The 22,159-nt window shown below is 42.4% G+C and overlaps 5 protein-coding genes across 10 annotated transcripts; 2 read left to right on the top strand and 3 right to left on the bottom strand.

Annotated features, from left to right (window-relative positions):
* Window positions 1–4,531: 4,531 nt before the first annotated feature.
* On the bottom strand, window positions 4,532–7,626 carry LOC108089051 (protein ERGIC-53). The gene is made up of 5 exons (XM_017187159.2): window positions 7,408–7,626; window positions 6,513–7,231; window positions 5,958–6,436; window positions 5,505–5,630; window positions 4,532–5,438 (listed from the first exon to the last, which is right to left on the bottom strand). The coding sequence occupies exons 1-5, from the start codon at window positions 7,586–7,588 to the stop codon at window positions 5,402–5,404; spliced, it is 1,542 nt and encodes a 513-aa protein (XP_017042648.1). The 5' UTR covers window positions 7,589–7,626; the 3' UTR covers window positions 4,532–5,401.
* A 912-nt stretch (window positions 7,627–8,538) lies between these two features.
* On the bottom strand, window positions 8,539–17,253 carry LOC108089009 (zinc transporter foi). Of its 2 annotated transcripts, none has more exons than XM_017187085.2 (6): window positions 16,832–17,253; window positions 11,362–11,945; window positions 10,966–11,296; window positions 10,736–10,905; window positions 9,643–10,662; window positions 8,539–9,583 (listed from the first exon to the last, which is right to left on the bottom strand). In XM_017187085.2, exons 2-6 carry the CDS (start codon window positions 11,785–11,787, stop codon window positions 9,419–9,421), a joined length of 2,112 nt encoding a protein of 703 aa, XP_017042574.1. In that variant the 5' UTR covers window positions 11,788–11,945; window positions 16,832–17,253; the 3' UTR covers window positions 8,539–9,418. The 2 variants fall into 2 exon arrangements, with proteins under 2 accessions (XP_017042574.1, XP_017042575.1); XM_017187086.1 differs by lacking the exon at window positions 16,832–17,253 and adding an exon at window positions 13,851–13,897.
* A 107-nt stretch (window positions 17,254–17,360) lies between these two features.
* Window positions 17,361–18,928, top strand: LOC108089010 (pyrimidodiazepine synthase). 4 transcript variants are annotated; one of them, XM_017187088.1, is made up of 5 exons: window positions 17,361–17,570; window positions 17,845–17,934; window positions 17,991–18,574; window positions 18,637–18,758; window positions 18,812–18,928. In XM_017187088.1, the coding sequence occupies exons 2-5, from the start codon at window positions 17,907–17,909 to the stop codon at window positions 18,840–18,842; spliced, it is 765 nt and encodes a 254-aa protein (XP_017042577.1). In that variant the 5' UTR covers window positions 17,361–17,570; window positions 17,845–17,906; the 3' UTR covers window positions 18,843–18,928. The 4 variants fall into 4 exon arrangements, with proteins under 4 accessions (XP_017042577.1, XP_017042576.1, XP_017042578.1 ...); XM_017187087.1 differs by having other exon boundaries at window positions 17,361–17,665; window positions 17,740–17,934; XM_017187089.2 differs by having other exon boundaries at window positions 17,409–17,431.
* An 11-nt stretch (window positions 18,929–18,939) lies between these two features.
* LOC108089011 (pyrimidodiazepine synthase) lies at window positions 18,940–21,140 on the top strand. 2 transcript variants are annotated; one of them, XM_017187091.2, is made up of 3 exons: window positions 18,940–19,156; window positions 20,245–20,831; window positions 20,893–21,140. In XM_017187091.2, the coding sequence occupies exons 1-3, from the start codon at window positions 19,126–19,128 to the stop codon at window positions 21,028–21,030; spliced, it is 756 nt and encodes a 251-aa protein (XP_017042580.1). In that variant the 5' UTR covers window positions 18,940–19,125; the 3' UTR covers window positions 21,031–21,140. The 2 variants fall into 2 exon arrangements, with proteins under 2 accessions (XP_017042580.1, XP_017042581.1); XM_017187092.1 differs by lacking the exons at window positions 20,245–20,831; window positions 20,893–21,140 and adding an exon at window positions 19,341–20,160 and having other exon boundaries at window positions 19,004–19,156.
* LOC108089012 (pyrimidodiazepine synthase) lies at window positions 21,127–22,136 on the bottom strand. The gene is given in 4 exon segments (XM_017187093.2): window positions 21,127–21,261; window positions 21,319–21,687; window positions 21,689–21,888; window positions 21,947–22,136. Coding segments are annotated over 4 exon segments (732 nt in total). The 5' UTR covers window positions 21,975–22,136.
* Window positions 22,137–22,159: the final 23 nt, after the last annotated feature.

Below are 22,159 nucleotides of genomic sequence, written 5' to 3'. Positions count from 1 at the left end.
TAATGTTTCTCGATCCCATGCCCAAAACGGGGGTATTTTTTATTGCCCTGTCCAGGACATTCAGCATCCTGCGGGATGTGTGTTTGCGCACTAAGTAAATTGCGTAAATTTATGGCTGCGTAAATTGTTTAATGACTCAACAGTCTATTTATCCAGACGAAGTCATGCACCGACATGGCCTAATGGCCATGTTGAGGTTGAGTTTGAATCCGAGGCGTCCGGGATTTGGAACCCAGTTCAGGGGTGTCAAGTGGAAAGGGAGGTGACCAGGATACAAGTGGAGGTGGTGCAATGAACTTGTTAAAAGTTTCATTCACATTCATTTAAAATCTATTGGCATATCCTAAATTAAGGCTTTAAATTCTTAAGTGACTATATCTAATCCAAATATCTAGATATCCTGAATAAAATGTAATTCAAAGGGTACTTTTTTATTTGACCATCAAATTCAAATGTGTTTTTGTTATATTTATACATATATACTTTTTAATTTGACCATAAATTTCAAATGTGTTTTTGTTATATTTGTTTTTTATTTTAGTGCTTTGTTTTTCATCCAAACTTAACTTGGGAATGGATTTCGTTAAATTGTCTTCACTTAATCTTTCCTCAAATGAACCACTTTCGGGACCGCTGACATGTCAGCAATTCAGAAGACGATTTCTTATCCAAGATGAGGGATCTGCCCCGCTGGCTGGGAGAGCAATTAAGCAGGAATTAAACATGTACATAAACTGCTGGCAACGCCCCAGAGATCGAGGACTGGGATGAGCAAGGACGAACGAGGATGGCAGCCATCACCTTGTGGGGTTGGCTGTCCGAGTCCGTTTCCAAATCGCTGACTTGTCGCACCCAGTCACAAACCGGAGGACGATAAACGGCGCTGATAGCACAGCATTTATCAAGGAGCCGGGAACAAGCTCAATTGAGTTTCAAATTGATGTCACCATTATCGGGAACTGTCATCTAAGAACTCCGTTGGGGTGACGGCGACATGAGGGATGGGCAAAACAACAACAAGAAGGAGGAGGGGCTGGATGATATGTATCCCGTATTTATTTATAATTTTTTCATCATTTATCAGCGGGACAACTTTCTCACAAGCCCGCAATTGCATATTTATGTAGATGTGCAATGTGCAATTTTAGTTTGCGCTTCGGTTTAAGTGCTCATAAATAAAAATCCCCGCAAAAATCCACCCCGGAAAAATCGGAATGGGGAGGGGGAAGGAAAACTCCACCCCCGGGAAACTGTCAAAAAGGCAACGGAAAGTTTGTAAACAAAACTAATGCCGACATGGGTGTTGATAAAGTTCTCCCAACTTGTGGCACCCCCATCCACATTCGGCTTTATTGAATTGCCCTACACGCTTGATTGCCCGCTAAACGGATGAGGAGCGGGGGGTTTCCCCGGACTTTCCCGGATTTTCCCGGGGGGTGGAGGTGATTTCGGTCCATTCGATTCGTGTGTGTCATGTGGATTCGTCATACCAAAAAGCGCAAAATATTATCCAGGCCTGACTTTTGTTCTGGTTTCGTTCGCAAAAACATTCACAAAGGGTGCAGGACTCGGAGCTCAGGATGCAAGCCATGAAAAAGGACGAGGGGTTTCGATGCGACTCCATTTGCCATTTGCCAGCTCGCTTCAATGGAATTGTGACTTGTGTCTAATGGACTATCCTTTGTCATCCGCCAACTTGCAACCTAATGGCATCGGGAAACTAAAGCAGTTGCACAAACATTCAGCATCCGAGGAGCAGTTTTCCCATTGTCCTCGCACTTCTGGTCGGGGGATTTAACTATGGAAATTTAACAATTCGTTCAATTGCAGATGGAACGATATTTAATAGATGGAAGAAGGGATTCTTCATAATAGCCTTTAAACTTAAATCTGCTCAAATACAAATAAGAGTAAAGTAATGAAAAGGTTTTATACACTTAAAGATCGAACGTTATTTTTATACCCTTGCAGAGCAAAAAAAAATTTCATACAAGTGGGACAACTATATCATATAGCTGCCATAGGAAAGAGTCTGTATAGAGTTAACGGAAATAAAATGAGAACAGCGTTGTTTTTCATCAGACAATCATGATTTTTAAAAATCGGGCGACTATATCATATAGCTGTCATATAAAATTCGTCGAAAATATGGAAAATAAATAGAAAAATCGTCATAGATTCGATGTTGTTTAGTCTTTAAGTATTTTGTTTGACATATTTTATGACAAGGGTATATAAGCTTCGGCTTGCCGAAGCTAGCTTCCTTATCACCGTTGTGCAAGCTATCAGAAAATTAAAGATATGTGTCTAAAAACAGGGATAAAAAATTTACAAACTTAAACGTAGTTCTTTAAAGAAATTAGTCAGAAACATTAAGAGAAAATTGCTAAAGTTGTGCGTTATGGAAAGTGCACCTTTGTGTAAACCACTGAAAAATTAGATTTATAATCTAACATAAGTAAAATTCAAACATTAAATCAAAAAATCGAATACTAAATCAAAAATTTAATGGCAGTTTTCTAAGTAACAACCAAAAATTGTTCAAGGTAATTTTGAAATTTAATAGAATCGCAATAGTTTTTAGGTTTAGAAGCAAGTTGCTTTTTTTTGTTAACCAGTTTTGATAACCGACAAAACCGATTTATCATTCGAACATTAAAACTAAATTTTCTAATTGTAATCAGAAAAGTCCGTATTAATTTAATTTTATTGGCTTTAGCTTTGTTCGGGTCATTAGCAAATTACGAGGCAAAATTCAATTTAAGGATTAGCAACTAAGTTCGTAATCCAGTGACGGCCAATTTGCTTTCTTCGGCAAACCGAGGAAAAAAAGAAATCTGCCCAGATCGGATGACAGTTATGGAAATTTATGATTCATTGAGAGGCATTCGGGTAGCTGGCGGGGATTGCTTGTAGCAATGTAATCCATTTGTTTGCGCAACATTTGTCACGCTGCCACTGCTCCTCCTCGCCAGGATATTCAGAACATGGGCGGTGGATTTGTCAACATATATCGCTCTGATATATCCAGTCAGATCCACCCCGCCACATCGTAACTACTTTGACTTTGATTTTATATCCCCTTTTTTCGCAAATGTTTGGCAAATGTTGCAAACTGTCGTTCGTTTTCTGATTGAAGGAGGGAACGGGAATGAGGACATTTGGAAGGGGATTTATGAATTTCATTTACTAATGGATTGTGGTGAGCTCTGAAATTCCACAGATGTGTAAATATGCAATATGGATTATTAAAGTTTTGCCATCCTTTTTAAATTGCTACTATATTGATCTAATTCTGGGGTAAGCGAAGTGATCCGGATGGTTAAATGGATTGGAAAGTATAAATTACTTTTAAGGGTCTTAAGATTTAAGTGTTTTGTGTTTAAGTAAAATTTAAGCAAACTTAACTAAATATTTGAAATTGAAATAAGAATAGAATAAAAAAGAATCCATTAAAATATTTATTTGAAAACAAGATTATTCTTACGATATTGATTATGATTATGTATTGATTTGTTTGTGTATCTTGCTAAGCTCGAAACTTGAATTATAAAGTTAACATTCTAAAAATTAATTTTACAAGGCTTCTAAACCCGAAACTATTGTATTATTGAATAGTATAATGACAAGGCTGTTTTTACCAACAATATATGAATCATGGTTTAATAAAGGTTTCACAACCTAACTACTTTTATCTACAGCAAAACTTTCTCCTGACTTTATTTATAATAGTAACACTTGCAATTCGATAGTTCGACGGGTACGAATTCTGTTTTTATAGAACTTAAACTTAAATTGAATTTAGTTTGCTTACATTCAGACTTAACTGTAAACTAAGTTTTGTTTCAGTGCATCGTTCTCATCCCTGCTGGGAAAACCCTCACAGAACGAAACCATTTTCTCTGTTTGCGAGACTCGTGCCGATTGGCTGTTATAAAAAGTTAGTAGCCGTTCAAGACCCCCTCCCAAACCTCTTTCCTACTGGTCCTGCTCCTGCGCATTGAAAGTACATAGGACTTGAAATACATAGTCAGAGCTACCATCCAACCACACACCAGAGCTACCAGCATAAAAACCCCACAAAACCCCTTCCCCAACTCCAAAGTGGATTTATAACATGGGCCACGACTGCCGTTGGCTTCTGTCCATTTATCTTTGGCTGGGTATTCCTGGGATTTTCCTATTTTTACCGCTGGGCTGGGAACCCGAACCACAAAGAACATGCCCACAATGCCACCAATGGCAGTAACATTTTATGGCAAAAGTTCACCAGAACCCAACTCGTCCCCCAAACTCCTCGCATGTGGCGACCAAGTGGCGCCATTTTTGCCGCATTGTCATCTGTGGAAGAATGGGGCTGGACAACTGACAGCGATTCTAGTTTATGCTTACGCAGACTTTTCAAGAAATAAAGTTTTTCCTCTGTCGATATCAGCGAAAATAGTTTCGGATGCGGGGGAGTATAAATATAAAATGAAAAAGCACACTCAAGCGATAAAGTTGGACAGTTAAAGATAGACTTTTGTGACGATTTTCTATAAATTGATTTTTATTTTCAGTTTAAACATTCTATCGAGACTGGAATGGACAACATATATAAAAACACACTTCACTTCAATTGTTTTATAATTTATCAGTATTTATATTAAGATTATTCAGTAGAAAACTTCCTTGCATCGCACCAGTGGCTTGCGAACAAAACAAAAACTTAGTGAGACAGTTCTTCATAATTATTACATAAATTCACTTTCAGGCTAACTAACAAAAAGCAAGTGAAAATGAAAAGAAAGATTTATGTTGCCAATTCAGTTTTCAAGAGCCGAGCCCACAGGACTCCATCAACTCTAAATTATACAGAATATTATAGAAATTAGCTACGTTTACGGAATTTTCATACATTTATAGGTTTTACGATTTTTATAATTTTTTTCCTTTTTTGAGGATTGATATTCCTTCTTTTTATAGAAATGCCTGCACACATGATATGCAGAGTTGAGAATGGAGTGAGACTTTCGACTTGACTTGCTAAACAATTAAAAAACATCCTCTGCTGTCTATTTCTAAAGGGAAGTTTGTCTTACGGCTTCTTCGACGATTTCTTCATTTTGTATTGCGTGGCATTGTCATGAGGCTTAAACATTGTTCAAATATCTTGTTCTTTCTTCGATTAAGTAACGACTTGAATCCGGATCTGGGACCTGACCGATTAAACAGACTTCTATATAAAAGCAAACAGTTACATGTAATGGTAGAGCATGCTACGCAGAAGTCTTAAATCTTTCATTTAAACTAAATTTAGTTGCTGCCTAGTCAGGTGTGCGAATGTGTTTCCTCGTGTTTTGTGTGGGTGTATGCTTGTGTGTTTGTTACTCGTTAAGATCCCAATGTGTCGCGATTTCGCCTAGTAGAACTTTTTCGCTTGTGCTTCGCTGCGGTTTCTGCAATAAAAAGTTTTTTAAATATATGAAATCAAAAAATGTTATTGTAAAAAAATAAATTCTCACTTGAAAACGTTGTAGATGAAGACTAGCAGCAATTGGACAACAGTTACGCTTAGGAACAATGTGACTCCAACACAGTTGCCCGTGGGACAGTTGGCCACCTGCGCTCCTGCCTGTGGCGCTCCCAATCTGTAACGTACAAAAATATTAAATAACACGTAATCAAAGTTGAAACTACTCCAAATGATTTATAAACTATAATAAAAGTCTTATTAAAACTGATAGTTAAATGGTATTCAGAATGAGAAAAAATTGCTATTATTTTCTTTACTCCTAAAACAAAATTTAAAAGGTTAGCTTTAAAGTTTAAACACAGGTCATAAAATTCTAACTGATAACGATCAACGAATAAATCGAGATCAAGTCCAGGCCTAGACATGTTAATTGAATAAAAATGCTGACTTAAAAGACAACAGGTTTCAGCAATCAAGAATAAACCCCAAGCTTAATTCTCACCTCTGGCCCACATGGGTGATGCCCTGTTTGACCTGGTTCATTCCATCGCGCATCTCGGCGATGAGCGTTTGCACATCATAGCCGGTTGACTGGATTTGTGCTGTAGGCGCGTGCTTCTGATTCGTTTGAATGTTATCAGTGCGCACATTGATATCGCCGACCAGTTGCCGTATCTCGCGGATGGCGCTGAGCAGCACATTCTGGTTGGTGAGCAGAAGATCGACATCAGTCCTGCTGACGGCGCCAACGGGCAGTTGTTGCTGTTGTGCTCCACCGGCAGCTGGTGGAGCTGGAAGAGCCTGTCCAGCATTGCGCGACACCAGCGAGAGCGTGGTCTCCTGGCGGCCAATAATCTCGTCCACCTTGCGGGAAAGCTCACGCAAATGATCAGCAATCTGGCTCTGACCCTGCCAGATCTGACGCAACTCACGCTGGTTCTCCGATTCGTAGAACTCTTCCCAGTCCTCGTCGTCTTTGTGCTGTGGGATTATGTGATTATTGATTATCAGTATTTGCAGATAAGACATCTTTATCAGCTGTTTGCGTGGCACTCACCTCGTCGGGATGCTCCTTCTTGTAGTCCTGCTTCTGCTTCTCTAGCTTCTCTTGGTACTCCTTGTACTCTTGCGTCAGCTTTTCCTGGTTGTCCACCTTAGGCTGCTCCTGCGCCTGTCCGGCGGCATGCAGCGAGGTGGTCAGGAAGTGGAACACATCGTGGTCATCGGCCAGACCGCCAGTGGCAGCCGAAATGCCAAAGTAACCGTTCTTGGGCAGATTCACGTTATCCGCCCGGAGACACAGCTCGTAGTCATCGTTGTTGTTGGTCATTCCGTTGTGGATAAGCACCGTAAGTACATTGTTGTAGTACTCGATGCGCGCCCTCGTTGGGAATGGCTTATTACGGAAATCCCTTAGGCAACCGCTCAGGAGCTGGGTGGTTCCATCGTTGGCGTGGTCGTAGAACTTGGTGCCATCGTTGAGCACAGCACTGATGTAGGGATTGTTGTGCTTGTTGTCGTTGTCGAAGGAATCGAACATGATGGCCAGACCGTTCCAGCGGTCCGAGGATCCAAACACTGGGCCATTGTAGTCACCCTTCTCGGTGGTGTACCAGAAAGCCAGACCATCGGCTCCGATCCGGCCACGTCCCGTCACCCGGAACACAATCTCCACGTCCCACCAGTCGAAGTTCGTCTGCGATTTCGTCCAGATGGCACCCTTTTGCGAGCGGAGCGATGGCGCCACGCGCACACTTTCCGAACTGGCGATGGCATCTGGAATGAGGAGCAACAAGTTGTGGCTATAGAAACACCCGGACTGATACCTCAAATCGAAATCCAAACAAAGTGCCTGCGTGTACACTTGGCCGCCGTGCGCCGTCTCGCTCGCACTCACAGCCGCAGAGCGTTAGCGAGTGGGCCAAAACAACTGACGTGGAGCTCGTACTCACTTCCCCCGTACTCCCAAAACGGTACGGTTCCGTCTTTCTGGGCCAAATACGGCGGCTTAAACGAGTACTTGTACTCGAAACGACGGTGTACTCCCACCGCGCCAGGACTCAGGTTGCCGGTCGCCTCGGAGCTGGGATTCCACGCCAGGAAGCACAAAATGGCCAGGAATGTGGGCCGCATCTTTGCAATTATGTTGACAACTAGTGGTGGTGGGACGTCGATTGCGCAGCTGGCGATATCGATAGCCAGCCGGCACCGTTTTTTAGTACGATACCAGCTAGGTGTACTAAAGTATGTGACAAATACCTTTCTTAAATAACATTTAAAATATTTAAGTGACAAATACATGTAGTTTGTTAAGCCACTAGCAAATTTAATGAACAATTAAAAACAAAATGAATTAAATTAATTTCTCTATCTGTATCCTACCTTATCCGTTTTTGATTGTTTGTCCATATTTACGTATTTTATAAAAAACAACCGCTATACTAAATATAGAAAACTCTATCGACCATGTGAGGAATATCATTGATATCGATAACCACTGCTGCCCGCCAAATTCAAAAATTCTCGCTATCTCTATATTTTTTTATGACGTTGAGGTGGAAAAACATTTATTTTGAAAATTTAAAAAGTGTTACCTTCCGTTACAAAATAAACAAAACTTTAGCAAAATACGCGCCATTTGCATGTGCTTATCTACATACATGTTTATCAATACATTATTGTAAAATTATTCGTTAGTTTCAATTGCCTTTTGCGTGATATCACCAAAGTAGTATTACATCCATTTCTTCAAAGTTCCTTTAGCACAGTGTGTTTATATGTTTACTTCTTTATTTTCTGTTTTTGGTTTTCTGCTTAAGTTGTCGTAGAGCTTACAGCTAGAATTAATATAGGTTTTACTGCCTCAGTAGCACATAGTGTGGGCTTTATAAAATATTATTAGTGGCTCAGTTTAAGTGATAGCTTCGTGTGCAGATCGGTGTGTGTGGGATAGTCATTGAGGGCGATCGTGCCGCAATTCGCTCCATTTTACAAATGTTAGTTACTCATTTTGAATCACAATCACTTTCGTGTTAGTTGTGTGCGCGATGATAGATTTGAAATAAATCAGGAACCAAAGAAACTCTTTTGTTTTAGCTTTGTTTATTACAAAATCATAATTAAACGAAGGCGCTACGGGGTAGCGAATAACTAAATTATGCATGAGCGTGCAGAGTAATAATCTTTCAATTCATTACAAATACGATAATAAATTAAGCTTAAATGGTTTTGAATGTTTCCTTAAGTGGAAATTATATGCGTTGAAGTCATTAAGTACTGTCAGAAATCATAACAGTGGACATCTCTTAATTCTGGGTTTAGAATGTTAAACTCGCATAAAGTAAACGTGCGCACCCTAGACTACAAAATACAAAAACTATATGTACGTTTACATATTCTACAATATATATATATATATATATATATATCGTAATTGTTAGGTTCTGCTTTCAGTGTATAAGATCAGTAATTAATGGGTTTCAGGATCCAGGTCCACCCATTTTCTGTTATTTTTTCTTTCGTGTGTCGTTTTAGAACAACATTTTCGGCATGCTTTTCAATTGGTTTCTTCTAAATTCAAGATCACTTTATAACCTAAGCAATTTCAAGACATCTTACATTTAATCGGCTGTGAAATCGATTCGGACGCATTTCAGTAGCAAAATTAGGAACGAATATAAAACGAAAGGTTGAACTGCGTCGCTTGTGTGGGTGGTTGTGAGGTTGTGTGTTTCATAAACTGGATAACAAATGCGTTTGATAAGCGCCAACCGGCTGTGTCTGTGGTTTTGTGTAACTTCATAGACTAAGGTAAACAACAATCTAATCAAATTATACAAAAAATAATAATTCAAGAGGTCCTATAGGCCTGGCGGAAAAATGCAGTTAATACACAAGATTCGCTGCAATTCACATAATACGCTACAAGATTCGCTGCGGTTGGTTACAATTTCAGTTATGTGATTAATGCACGCGCTGGTGAGATGCGGTTCCCGACGTGCCAAACACGCTCATCAGATCGCCCTCGTAAAGGGCAATCACTAGCATTATCCCCACTCCGCTCAGCATGCCGAGTATCTGAAGCAGGAACTGTCCCAAAGATTTGTGCGAGGCAGAGATCTCGGGCATCTAAAGAAACATAATAAATGAATAACAGAAACGACGAAAGAGTCAGCTTTACCACTCACCATATCGACTAACGCAATGTATATGAAGAGACCCGCTGCCACGGCAAACATCCACTGAGCAACATCCTGCGACTGGCCAAAGGCAATGCCAAAGATCATGCCAATGAAACTCAGGACTCCCGTCAACAGGTTGTAGTAGACGGCCGACTTCACTGACATGCCGGCTTTCATCAAAATGGCAAAATCGCCCAGCTCGTGCGGCAGTTCGTGACAGAAGACAGCCAGCGAAGTGGAGAATCCGCCGGCAATGTTTTCCGCAAAGGCTGCTCCGATGGCCATGCCATCCGTAAAATTGTGCAGCCCATCGCCCATGATGATCATCCAGGCCACGGCGCTCAGCGTTTCAGGCGGCGAGTGGACGTGTCCATGACGATGGCTGTGGCCGTGATGCGAGGACTCATGCTCCCGCAGAATCACGGTCACATGATCGTTACGGCTGTCCTTATCCTTCGCACTGTTCGAGGCGTACACCGCATTTCCATCCAGATCGGTTACAATGGTGTTGTTGTCCATGCCCTCGTCTTTCTGCTGGTGGCTATTGTGCTTGTGGTTATGATTATGGTGGTTCATCTCCACGCAATTCGTGTGCAGCGTTGAGAGCAGCGATTCGGCAGCAGCGGCCATGTCGCTGGACCCGTCGTGATCGCCCACACCGTTGCGTACTTCCGACGCGGAAGCAGCATCTCCGCCAGCGCCCGCCGCTGCCGAGTTTACTCCATCGCCCGGCAGATGCATCCACTCGCTCTGCTTGTTGTTCATGGTGATCTCATCGTAGCAGTACGGATACGAGCTGTACTTCTGCTTGCAGATCTTGTCCCCGGCCACTGAGTTGTTCACCGACGAGTCGGGATCCCGCATCACCTTCGCCCGCGACGGCTTCTTTGTCTCCTTCTTCTCCACGCTCTTGCGCCACTCGGAGATCATTGTGAGCGCATGCTCCGTGACGTAGAAAAATATAATGCCGGCAAGGCAGCCAAGCCCCTTCATAATCATGCCACGTTCATCCTGGCCTGCCAGGGACTATCAATTGGAAATTTTACATTAGTCACGGCTTAGAAGAAAAAGATCCGATAAAGTTATCAGCTTTACTCACATGAGGCATCAAGTGCAGCAGGGCATCGCCAGTCATCGTACCCACGGCCAGCGACACCAGATACTGGATGATGTACTTGTAGTACCGCGAACCCATAAACGGTATGATGGCCACTCCCACCAAACCAAGGATGCCGCAGGCAAACACAGAGATAAAGGCATAGATCCACACTGAAAAGTAAAATTTACTTTAGTCAAAAGGAATAAGAAACGAAGAGAACTTAAACCTACCGTAGAAGATATCCTTGTCCTTTTCCTCCTCCAGCAGCTTTTCCGAACTGTCGATTTCGGTCAAGACTTCGGACTCTATGCATCCGCCGCTCTGGGCTTTCAGCTCATAAAGGAGAATCGGACATAGGTGAAGCAAGTCCTTTTCACTTAGCGTAAAGTTTTTAACCCCCTCGCTTAGCGTATGTATTTGTGGAGCACATATGACGTTGGAACTATTCTGGTTAAGTGTACAGTTGGTCACCTGAAGCTTTTTGTGATCATCCTCCTCGTCATGATTGTGATGATGATCGTGAGGCTGGACATGATGCACTAGGCGACTAGCGGCCACACACTGTAAAAGAAACAATAGTTACTTGATTTATGTAACAATGAAAGGAAGATAAGGGGACCACTCACCGTGTCTTCACTTGCCCCACTGGCCAACGAGTGGAGGCTCAGCTGGTGGAGCAGGCCATCGAATCCGCTGCTGTTCATCAGCTCGTTCTGGACCATCAGCTTTTCGAGATAGTACTGGGTGATCTGCGGGAGACGGGACTCGGAGCTGTGGCCATGGTCGTGGCCGGAGTGCCGCTTTTGTCTCCTCGATGGCGGGCTGGTGCTGTAATTGGGGGTGTCGTCGTCGCCAGAAACGGAGCGCTGCTGTCGCCGATCGGTGGTTTCGCTGGAGGGACTGAGGTTCGTGTAGACGCGGGCGTTGAGCTGCTCCTGGCTCTGGCTCATTGCCAGCGCCGGACTTAGCAGACTCTCGATGTGATCCTGGCAGTGGAGGCGGTGTGCGCAGAGCAGGCACACCACACAAACAGCCATAATATGTCGCGCCATTGTTGTGGCTTGACTTGCTCTTTCGTACTTCCACTCCTAGGACTTAAGCTACTGACTCTGATACTCGATTCGGTTTAATGCCCAGCCAGATCTGCCACGATCATTATATACAGTCGCCGATCAGTCAGACAGTCGTCGGTTCGAGCGCTTATTTTGATCTGGAATTGAATGGAAAAGTCGGTTAGAGATTAGCCAAAAACGAAAACACAAGTACAGCAAACCCGCACACAAAATTCTATCTTTTATGGGGTTCTACTGTCAACCCCTTGTTCCCATCCCACACTCATTATGGCCGTACCGATCCGAAACGATCGGAGGCACTTACAAAAGCCATTCTGCCTGCCCATTGCATAACCAAAAAAGTCAGTCAACCGAAGCGGAAGTTCAAGATCGTTCGTTGGTGGATCGACACCTCCAAATATGGATCAGCGAGCAGCCCAAACCGCCAACTGGTTTCAGGTGCCCCAAGATCACCATAAATACGATGGGACTTGCTGCATTTGTTGTGTGTGGTTAACAAAGAGTTGCTCTTATATGGCAATAGGGATATAGATCATTTCATTCTTAAAAGCGTTTGTATTTTTTTTTAGCATTGCATTAAATAAATTAGTTGAAAAGGGAATTTAATTTAATAATTCATGTAAAGAAAAATATTCCAAAAGCACAAAAACCTTTAATTTAATCACAATTTAACACTATTTTTCTATTATCTGGCACATTTAAATTCTTACAATAATCATCATTATTGCAAAAGTCACTCCTGATAGAGAGAATTTTCAAGTGTTCAGACTTTTATCACTTTAAAAAATCTACTAAATTCACTTTGCCTTAACATTCCAAATTCTTATCGAAGCGTTTGCTTCTCGAATCACAAACTTGCAATCACATATTTCTTTGAGTCTTTTTTACTCTTTTCCAACTGTTTTCTTCCTTAGCTATTTGGTAAATACTTTGATTAAACCCTCCACAAAAGATGTCAAGTTGTAACAGTCGCATAACGATAGACCATTGATGCTTACTAACTACAGCTTATCAGCCAACTGGTTTTAGCTCCTAGTCGGGAGCCAAAATGTTCGATGCCATGCGGTTTCTTCGGTGAGCAAACTACGAGTGGCACGCGCCAAAAAATAATCTTCCAGTCGGGACTCGTAATTTCGCCCAACTAACTAACTGAAAATTAGATTGTTATTGTTGTGACTGTAACAACTTGTTGTTGTAGCTGTGTTTTTCTATGTGTGTGGGACTCAGACAATTTTGCAATTGCGCATTAATGCCACAACTTAGGCAGTTAGTTCAACGGTCCTGCATTGAAATCCAATTTATTGATAAAACTTTGGCGAAAATTTACGACACAGGTGAGAAGTGGGGGAGCAGCAGATACACGTGGGTGGTGGTGGTGTTTTTTATTTGCTGGTTATCGACTTAATAAAAGCGAAAGCCAAAACACTATAGGTTATAATGGAAACGTCATTGTTGTTGCATAAAATCGGAGGGGGTGGTTGGGACTCAAGGTCGCAGGAAGTGGGCGGGCTGTCATTGCACCCGCGGCATTTACAAGGACACACAAATCGCCTTGGCAAGGGGTTAAGTGTTAAAGGTTGAGGTTGAAGTTCGCACTTGTTGAGGAAATTAACTGCCAAACTGCCAGAGTAACGATTCGCCAGGCAGAAACTTAATTTCAGGGCAATAAAAATCAATCAACGAGACAAATTATTTGCATACAAATTCCCCAAATCAGATCAGACACAATTCATCGGCAAAAATTCCCAATCAATCCGGCAAACTCAGTCAATTGGTCAAGTGCTGCCGCCATTGACTGAATGTTTCGTTTTTATTTTGTTTTTGTTTTTTACTACATCTGTAATCAAGCCTCATTTAAATTCAGTTCGCGTGATTTTAATGAAACCACTGGGAGAAAAATGTTAAACGAGTTCGTTTTTATGATAGCTTCAATGCTGTATATTTTTGGAGAGCAGGGTCATCGATTCAATTCACTTTCTTTTGCCCCACACATTGATAAAAAACTTATTTGGAAATGATAAAAATAACTTGCATGATCGTACCGAAAAGAACTTTTTAAGGAGACTCCAAACCGAACCGATCCGCGATCCGAACGCTTTGCAACTGAGCGGCGCGCGTCGCTTGCGGTTCGATTTATAAGCCAGTTTCATTGTTGGCTAATTGAGCTGAGAGTGTGTGTGTGTGTGTATGACGCGGGACCACATTAAAGCATACCCACATCGAAGGCGTACTAACTTAACGGGGCGTGGCTGATTTCGGACCGTGGCTAACAGCAAAGGGAAGACCAGAGCACAACGATTCCAGTTGAAATTTGTTCTTAAGACCATGAGGATTGAAGCTACATTAACTATTGGACCCTTAAAAACTAATACATTTTAAATTAAAGAAATATAATTTATTTAAAACTTTTCTATAAAAAAAAAACATTTTATTACCATATACATAAATAATATATACATGAGAAATATATATTTTTTTAACTTTAACAAATTTTGACATTCTAGCAGCCAATTCTTTCGATTCAAACGCTGAAAGCAGCTGCGATAAATCGCACGTTTTTTTATTGGTGGACCATGACAAGCGTTCACTGTATATATATTTTTTCTATTCCCTTTTCTTGTACATTTACTTTTTGCTGACTCAATTTGAGTTCGCATAACATCTCCATATGAAAAACTGTATGTATTGAATTTTATACCGAGGTCTCGTGGTAAGGGTTCAGAAATTCAGAAAGTCACTGAACTCGCTGCTGACTCAATTTGATTCAACATCGCATAATATCTCCAATAAATTTTTAGCATTCTAATATTGCTGAGTCGTGAAAACCCCTTACGGTATCTAATTTCTTTAGACTGAAATTCAAATATGTACTTTTAGTAAACATCAATCTTTAGAGCTTTGAAAACTAGCGACTCACTTTTTGCATAAGATCTTTTGGCTGATTTTTCATAAAACAAGGGTGGGTTTATTTCGCAAATTGTGAAATTCCAACGTATGTATGTATGTTGGTATGCTCGCTATTGAGTCACCACACACTCAAATTTCACATAAGATCTCCATTTCATGTAGTCCGATTTCTTGGAACCCATTCCCCCTTTTCGGTTGGGTCTACAAAAATCCAATTTAGCTTGGCCCTGCCCATAAAAACTGAAATTTCGCAGGCGATCGCTCAAAGTACAAACGATAAATTGTTGATGAGTCAGTTCGAATTTCACATGATATCTCCACGTTTAAAAACTTGGCACTTCTGGCTGACACGGCACTATTAAATATCACATATGTATTCTCCATATAATGACCTAAAATTACGCAAAGCCGGCAAAAACCGTGGGGACTGAATCGTAAAACTTTTCACGATTTATATATGTACTAAACACTGACGCAATCTTCAGTTGTTAAGCCTGAAATTTCAACCAGACATCTACAGCCACAGTCGAGATACGCTCTCTACCTGCCAAGGAATTTATCTTTTATCTCGAACTCTCTGCCAACAAAATTCATACCTGAACCTCCAGGCAAGCAACCTGCAAATTGTGTACCTAAGAACCCAAACACACATATACAGTTCAGTATTATCTTTTTTTGCTTCTTCATTAAGCCAGTAAAGCTTGATGATGTGAAATTTCAGTCAACTCTTTGTTGGGGAGATATGAGTATGAAAAACCTCGGGTCATGTGACGGCCACATGAAAACGAAGTTCTGGACGGATAGAAGCACTTAAACCCCGACTTTGCAGAGGTCGATCACGTCGGAATCGGAATGGAACGTTACGGATCCACTCTGATAAAATCGAATCCGGACGGGACGAGGTTTTGACCTTGCCATGTTCGTCGCTGTCGACTGCTGAATTACGTGGACTGCCGGTTTAATATTCAACTAGTACCACAACTGACACATAACTGATGTTGAAGGGCTGCCCCCACAGCCGATAAATAATTCATCTGGGGGCATCGAAATGATCGTAGAGAATTGTTTGTTTTCCGTATAGAGTGTTTGGCTGCCCCAACTGATGGCGCCAGGTTGCAAGTCGCTTTAGATTGCATATTGCAAATATCACATTGCAAATTGCGCTGCCTCATGAATAATTGATTGGCGGCGGCGTGTGAGCAGCGGTGAAACGAAAAAGTGCTCGGCCGATAAGGATTCTTCTGCTGGCCACCGGCATTATCTATGATTCATGCACCCACCTACACTTGTGAAAAAAAACTATGTGGAAAGTAGCCAAAAGTGCGAAAGAAACACATGCTGATATATGGGTCATAGGCGATAACAGTGGCGGTTCCAAAAAGGGGACTTACGCATCCGGTTTGGGTTTAAAAATATAAAAGTGACGAAGAGGTGTTAAATTCTATTTTAAAGAAACCTTTTCATTTTATTATTTAAATTTAATATTGGCTTAATTGTTGTTTGTAGAAATTCAAAATCAATCAAACCGCCTTCTTTTCAATTAAACTAACTACATATGTACTAAATTTTTAAAAACATTAAATTCAAATATCGTTATATTCCGTTAATAACTCAGAAGACCAGGCATATTTTCTGGACTTTGTGAAAGCATGAAACAGAACTTGTTGAAATACTTGTTGACCTCCATATGCTGAGCCCCCTAGAACATTCTTTTTCCCCGCCTATGTATGATAAGCATTTGGGCCTGTGTGCTACTAATTCCCCCGATTTTGCGTAATTAGGCTCTGAAGATAGCGAATGGAAATGGCATTCGGAATTGCGCTGATTTATGTATAGAACATACTCATGACTAAAAGTATGCCGATCGAAAATAGCATAAAAACGTGCTGAATATTAGTGTAGTTACGTGTGCATCTGTGTGTGGTTGTGTATGTTTGTATGTAACTGAGCGGGTGTCAAAATCACACGCACATGGAAATCGCCTGCTATAAATAAATACGAGTGGGTGGTTGGGCGGTAGGTCGGGGGCCCGTCGAATGCATTTTCCATGCTCAGGAACTTAAACTAAGATTGATCAAGAAACTCTGTAATCAATATAGCGACTGCCACTACTCACCCGTGAATTTGCCGGACTGTTTAGCACATCAGAATTACACACGCACACAAACGCACGCGGGTGTATTTATCAATTCCTAGTTATTGCGGGATCGGAAGATAATGCTAGCTGATTCTGGGCCTGTAGCTATAGCCGATGCGGTGGGCGTGAGTTAAAGGCGGCGTCGAGATAACACCTAATGTCAATTACGTTGCAATAATTTCGATTTGAACACGGCAGAATCCGTCCGGATCGGCGACAATTTACACGGATGCACGGGGCCACCAACACCAACGCGGGCTCAATTACGCAAGGGGCGGACTAACTGTAAACATTTTCCGGACACGCTAAACATATGCCGCTGCCATCTCTCTTTCGCACACACCGCCAAACACAAAAAATCCGCAACTTTAACTATTTTTTTTATAACAATTATCGATAAACGGCGCTAGAGCAGAGTGACCGTTATAGCTTTATGCAAAAAATACTTTTTGGTATGTTTTTGTGGTGGATTAAGTTGATGTTTTTACTATCACCACTGGTTTTTCTACCATTGGTTTGCTGGTTTAAAATTCAGGGATTAAATAGCCTAGTATTAAACATTTTACAAAACTAGAGAAGGTTCTGTTCTTTTGAAAATAAAATTGATCAAAAGTCGACTTCGTTCAAGCCTGATTCATTTAATACTTTTGATGATATTGTTAAGAATTTTGCGAATGAAAAATGCCGTAAAAAGTCTTTTTAGTATAAAAATTCGAAAGTGCGTTTGTTTTTACTGTATACAGCTGAAATTTGAAACACTACTTATATTTTACTCTACTCTTTTACGCTGTATTAGATGACTAAGTTAAAATGGTGATAATAAATAAATAAAATGAATTGAAGACTTAATCTTATTACATAGTGTAAATAATTTCTGTTCGCTGAAGGTTCCCCACACATTGATCGGCTCTGGGGCCCCCAAATTCTTAATCCGGCCCTGACTATATATTTAATTTAACACCTAGCATGCATTTTAAATCACATCAATTTAGCAATCACATCAATTGCGGATTTCTAAGGGTTTACAAAAGTCTTTTAATTTTGCTACGCCAACATGAGCGAAACTCAGCATTTAACAGAAGGTAAGTAAGGCTAACGAAAATTGCAGTACAGTTTTAAAGCTCTATTAACATCCCAGGTTCCAAAAAGCCCATTTTTCCGGATGATGCGATCTTGAAAGTGTACTCGATGCGATTTTGTCCATTTTCACACCGTGTGCACTTGGTTCTGGAAGCCAAGAACCTGCCTCATCACACTATTTACATCAATGTGGACAAGAAACCCGAGTGGTTTCGCCAGGTGAGCAGCTCCCTGATGGTTCCGGCATTAGAGGTGGTCACCGAGCCGGGAAATCCAGTCATTATAGAATCGCTCATCATTTGCGACTACCTGGACGAAAAGTATCCGGAGGTACCGCTATATCCCGATGATCCTTTCAAAAAGGCAATGGATAAACTCCTGATCAAGAGCTTCACGCATTTTATCGAAACCTTCCATAACCTAGTCTTTAATCGGAACCCCACCAACTTGGGGCACACGGACTACTACGGCGGACTGGAGATCTATGAGAAGGAACTAAAGCAACGTGAAACCAACTTTTTTGGTGGTTCCACTCCAGGAATGCTGGACTATATGATTTGGCCCTGGTGCGAACGTTTTCCATCTTTAAAGTTCACAACGGGCAATAACTTTGAATTGAATCCGAAGCGATTTGCCTCATTGGTACGTAAAAGGTTTTTTAAAATTTTACTATGTATTTATAAAGTGATAATTTCCTATGACAGCTGAAGTGGCGCGACTTGATGCTCCAGAACAAGGCCGTTAAAAAGTTGTATTTGGATGGAAAAACCCATGGAGATTTCTTAGCTTCTCGTAACGCGCTTGCTCCCGATAACAATATGCTCTTGTAGTATAATAAAATCTTAATATTATAAAGTTTATTAATTTCTTTCTTTTCAGCAATAAAGCCAAGCGTGCTAAAAAGGAGTGAAGATATTTGGCGGTGCCATCGCAGGCCATTGATTTTAAATAAGATTATTGTGATTAAAAAAATAAAAAGTTTATGCTTTTAAATAATCGTAATGTGTAACTGTTTAAAAAATTAAAAATCTACCGCGCAGTAATCGCTGCAAGTATTCGATATATTCGCCGGTCCGGCGATTTCTCCATACATATATAAAGACAACCGATGCTCCATTCGTCGTCATTCGATTGCAAACATTTTTCCTACCAACATTTCTCGCCTCAGGAGTTATCTGCAAATTGTTAACAAAATGGCCCTGCCGCAAAAGCACTTCAAGAAGGGTAAGTGGAGTATGAAGCAGAGGGGGGCACTTCAAGGTCACCGGGTTAGTGACGAGGCAATAGATGGCCAATTGGTTCTATAGTTTTATCTACCCCATCAGCAGAGGCGTAAATTACCCGCAGATAGAGATTTAATTTGAGCACTAAACTTTCCGCTGACGTCACAAATCCCAACCATCAACAGGTTCGCCCAAACCGGAAATTCCCGAGGATGGAGTCCTGCGCTACTACTCGATGAGATTCTGCCCGTATTCCCAGCGTGTCGGCTTGGTCCTCGCCGCCAAGAAGATTCCCCATCATACGGTCTACATCGATCTCAGCGAGAAGCCGGATTGGTACATTGACTACAGTCCATTGGGCAAGGTTCCGGCGATCCAGTTGCCACAACTGCCAGGACAGCCTGCTTTGGTGGAATCCCTGGTGATTGCAGAATACCTGGATGAGAAATATCCCGGCGAGGGCCCGCTCTTTCCCAAGGATCCGCTGCAGAAGGCTCTCGACAAGATCCTCATCGAACGTTTGGCTCCCGCGGTCAGTGCCATTTACCCGGTGCTCTTCACCAAGAATCCACCCGGCGATGCCATCAAGAACTTTGAGACCGCTCTGGATGTCTTCGAGCAGGAGATCACCAAGCGAGGAACTCCCTACTTTGCCGGCGACAAGATCGGCATTGTGGACTACATGATCTGGCCCTGGTTCGAGCGATTCCCCGCTCTGAAGCTCACATTGGATGTCCCTTACGAGCTGAACAAGACTCGCTTCCAGAATCTGCTGAAGTGGCGCGATTTGGTGGCCGAGGATGAGGCGGTCAAGGCCACGACCCTGGATGCAAGGATTCATGCCAAGTTTATGCGCACGCGTCACGAGGCCAAACCCAACTATGATATTGCCTTCGAGCCCTTGTAAACAATGCCAGTTTTACCCTGTAGAACAGGATGTACTTAATCTTAGAATGTGAAACCGCTTAGCGAGAAACTATTAAACCCATTTAGTCAACTAAAAAATGTTATCTTTGCGTCGTCACATGGTCTTTGGGTAACTATAAACTCAGATCTTATCCATCTAATCACCTTATTTTCATATTACAGGTTCTGCCAAGCCAGATATTCCCGAAGATGGCAAGCTGCGTTTCTTCTCCATGGCTTTTTGCCCCTTCAGCCATCGGATTCGCCTCTTGCTGGCCGCCAAAAAGATTCCACATTACAATATCTACATAGACTTAATTGAAAGGCCGGAGTGGTTCAAGGACTACAGTCCGTTGGGCAAGGTACCTGCTCTTCAGCTTGCTGGAATAAAGGATCAACCTACGCTGGTAGAATCCCTCATCATAGCGGAGTACTTGGATGAACAGTATCCTGAACCACGACTGTTTCCCACGGATCCGCTCCAAAAAGCCCTGGACAAGATTCTCATCGAACGTTTTATTCCGGTGGTCAGTGCCGTTTATCCAGTGCTGACCTGCAACTCGAAAGCTCCGCCAGATGCTTTACAGAACTTTGAGAATGCATTGGATGTTTTTGAGGTGGAGTTGGCCAAAAGGGGTACTCCCTTTTTTGCTGGACAGAACATTGGTATTGTGGACTACATGCTTTGGCCCTGGTTCGAACGCTTTCCCAGCATGAAACTCAATACGGAGCAGAAATATGAACTGGATGCCAACAGGTTTGCAAATCTGGTATGTGAAAGTAACATTATAATGAAGAATATCTAATCCTTAAATGCACTTTAAATTTCAGCTGAAGTGGCGGGAATTGGTTGCTCAGAATTACGCTGTGCAAACCACTGCTTTGGATGTCCAGCTGCATGCCGAGTTCCAGAAGTCCAAGACCTTCGGAAATCCCCAATACGATATAGCCTTCAAGGCCAAGATCTAGAATGTCAACTCGTTTCGTCAAGATCACATCTACAAAACCGGTTATTGGGCCACTTTTTATTCATTCCAAGCTAACAATTCAAATAAACGAAGTGCATCAGGCCTCCTTAACCAGCAGATTGTAGTTGGGCTGACCCAGGCTGCGCGTGCGCAAAAACTCCGCTTGAACCTCGGCCTCCATGTAGAAGGCCATCACAGCCGGATCCCGTTTCATGCGCTCCAGCCAGAGAGTCTAACGTAGGATTTACCATTTAAATATGAGCATCTAGTGGCCAGGTAACCAACTCACCAGCTGCGGGAATCGCTTCTCATCATAGTTGTACTCCTCACCGCGCTGCAACTTTAGAAGCTCGAGACGCTCACACCAGGGCCAGATCATGTAGTCCAGGATGCCCGTCTGCTCGCCGCCAAAGAAGTCCGTGCCACGGCGACTCAACTCCTTTTCGTAGGTATCCAAGCCAGTCCAGAAGGGCTCCAGTTCCCCGCCATCGGAGGCCCTGAAGAAGGCACCCAGCACAGATCCAAATCGCTCAATCAGCAGCTTGTCCTGCACCTTCTTGAGCGGATCACGAGGATAGAGCGGTCGCAGTGGATACTGCTCGTCCAGATACTCGCAGATCAGCAGCGATTCCGTGAGTACCGGTGGACACGGCTCCCTTTACGATTTCCAGAGCCGGCACCTTCCCCTGCGGATTCTTGTCCAGCAACCACTCCGGTTTCTCTGTGAGATTTATGTAGATGCTGTGGTACGGGATCTGCTTGGCATCCAGCACCAGGTGCACGCGCTGGGCGAAGGGGCAGAAGCGCATGGAGTACAGCCGCAGGATTCCATCCTCGGGCACATCCGGCGTGGGTGAGCCTGGGATGGGGAGATTTGTTATATATCCATGGATGTCGGGAATGCTGGATCCACATACCTTTAGCCAAATGCCTGCCGTTGCTCATGATGTGCGTGGTGGTCGGGTCTGGAGATGCAAGTGATGATAGCGACTGCCATGCGAGTGGTATATAAAGAGCAGCTGGCTGTCCTTCAGCGGGTGGCTTCTCTTACCCGGCTGAACTTGGTGGCCGGAGAAACCTTTGCGGCTGACATACATACCCAACATTGTATGTACAGTGAAAACTATCTG

This window comes from Drosophila ficusphila, unplaced genomic scaffold (genome assembly GCF_018152265.1).
Source record: "Drosophila ficusphila isolate 14025-0441.05 unplaced genomic scaffold, ASM1815226v1 contig_106, whole genome shotgun sequence".
Lineage (NCBI taxonomy): Eukaryota > Metazoa > Arthropoda > Insecta > Diptera > Drosophilidae > Drosophila > Drosophila ficusphila.
Note: the sequence above shows the minus strand (reverse complement) of the source record. Positions and strands in the feature narration are given on the sequence as shown.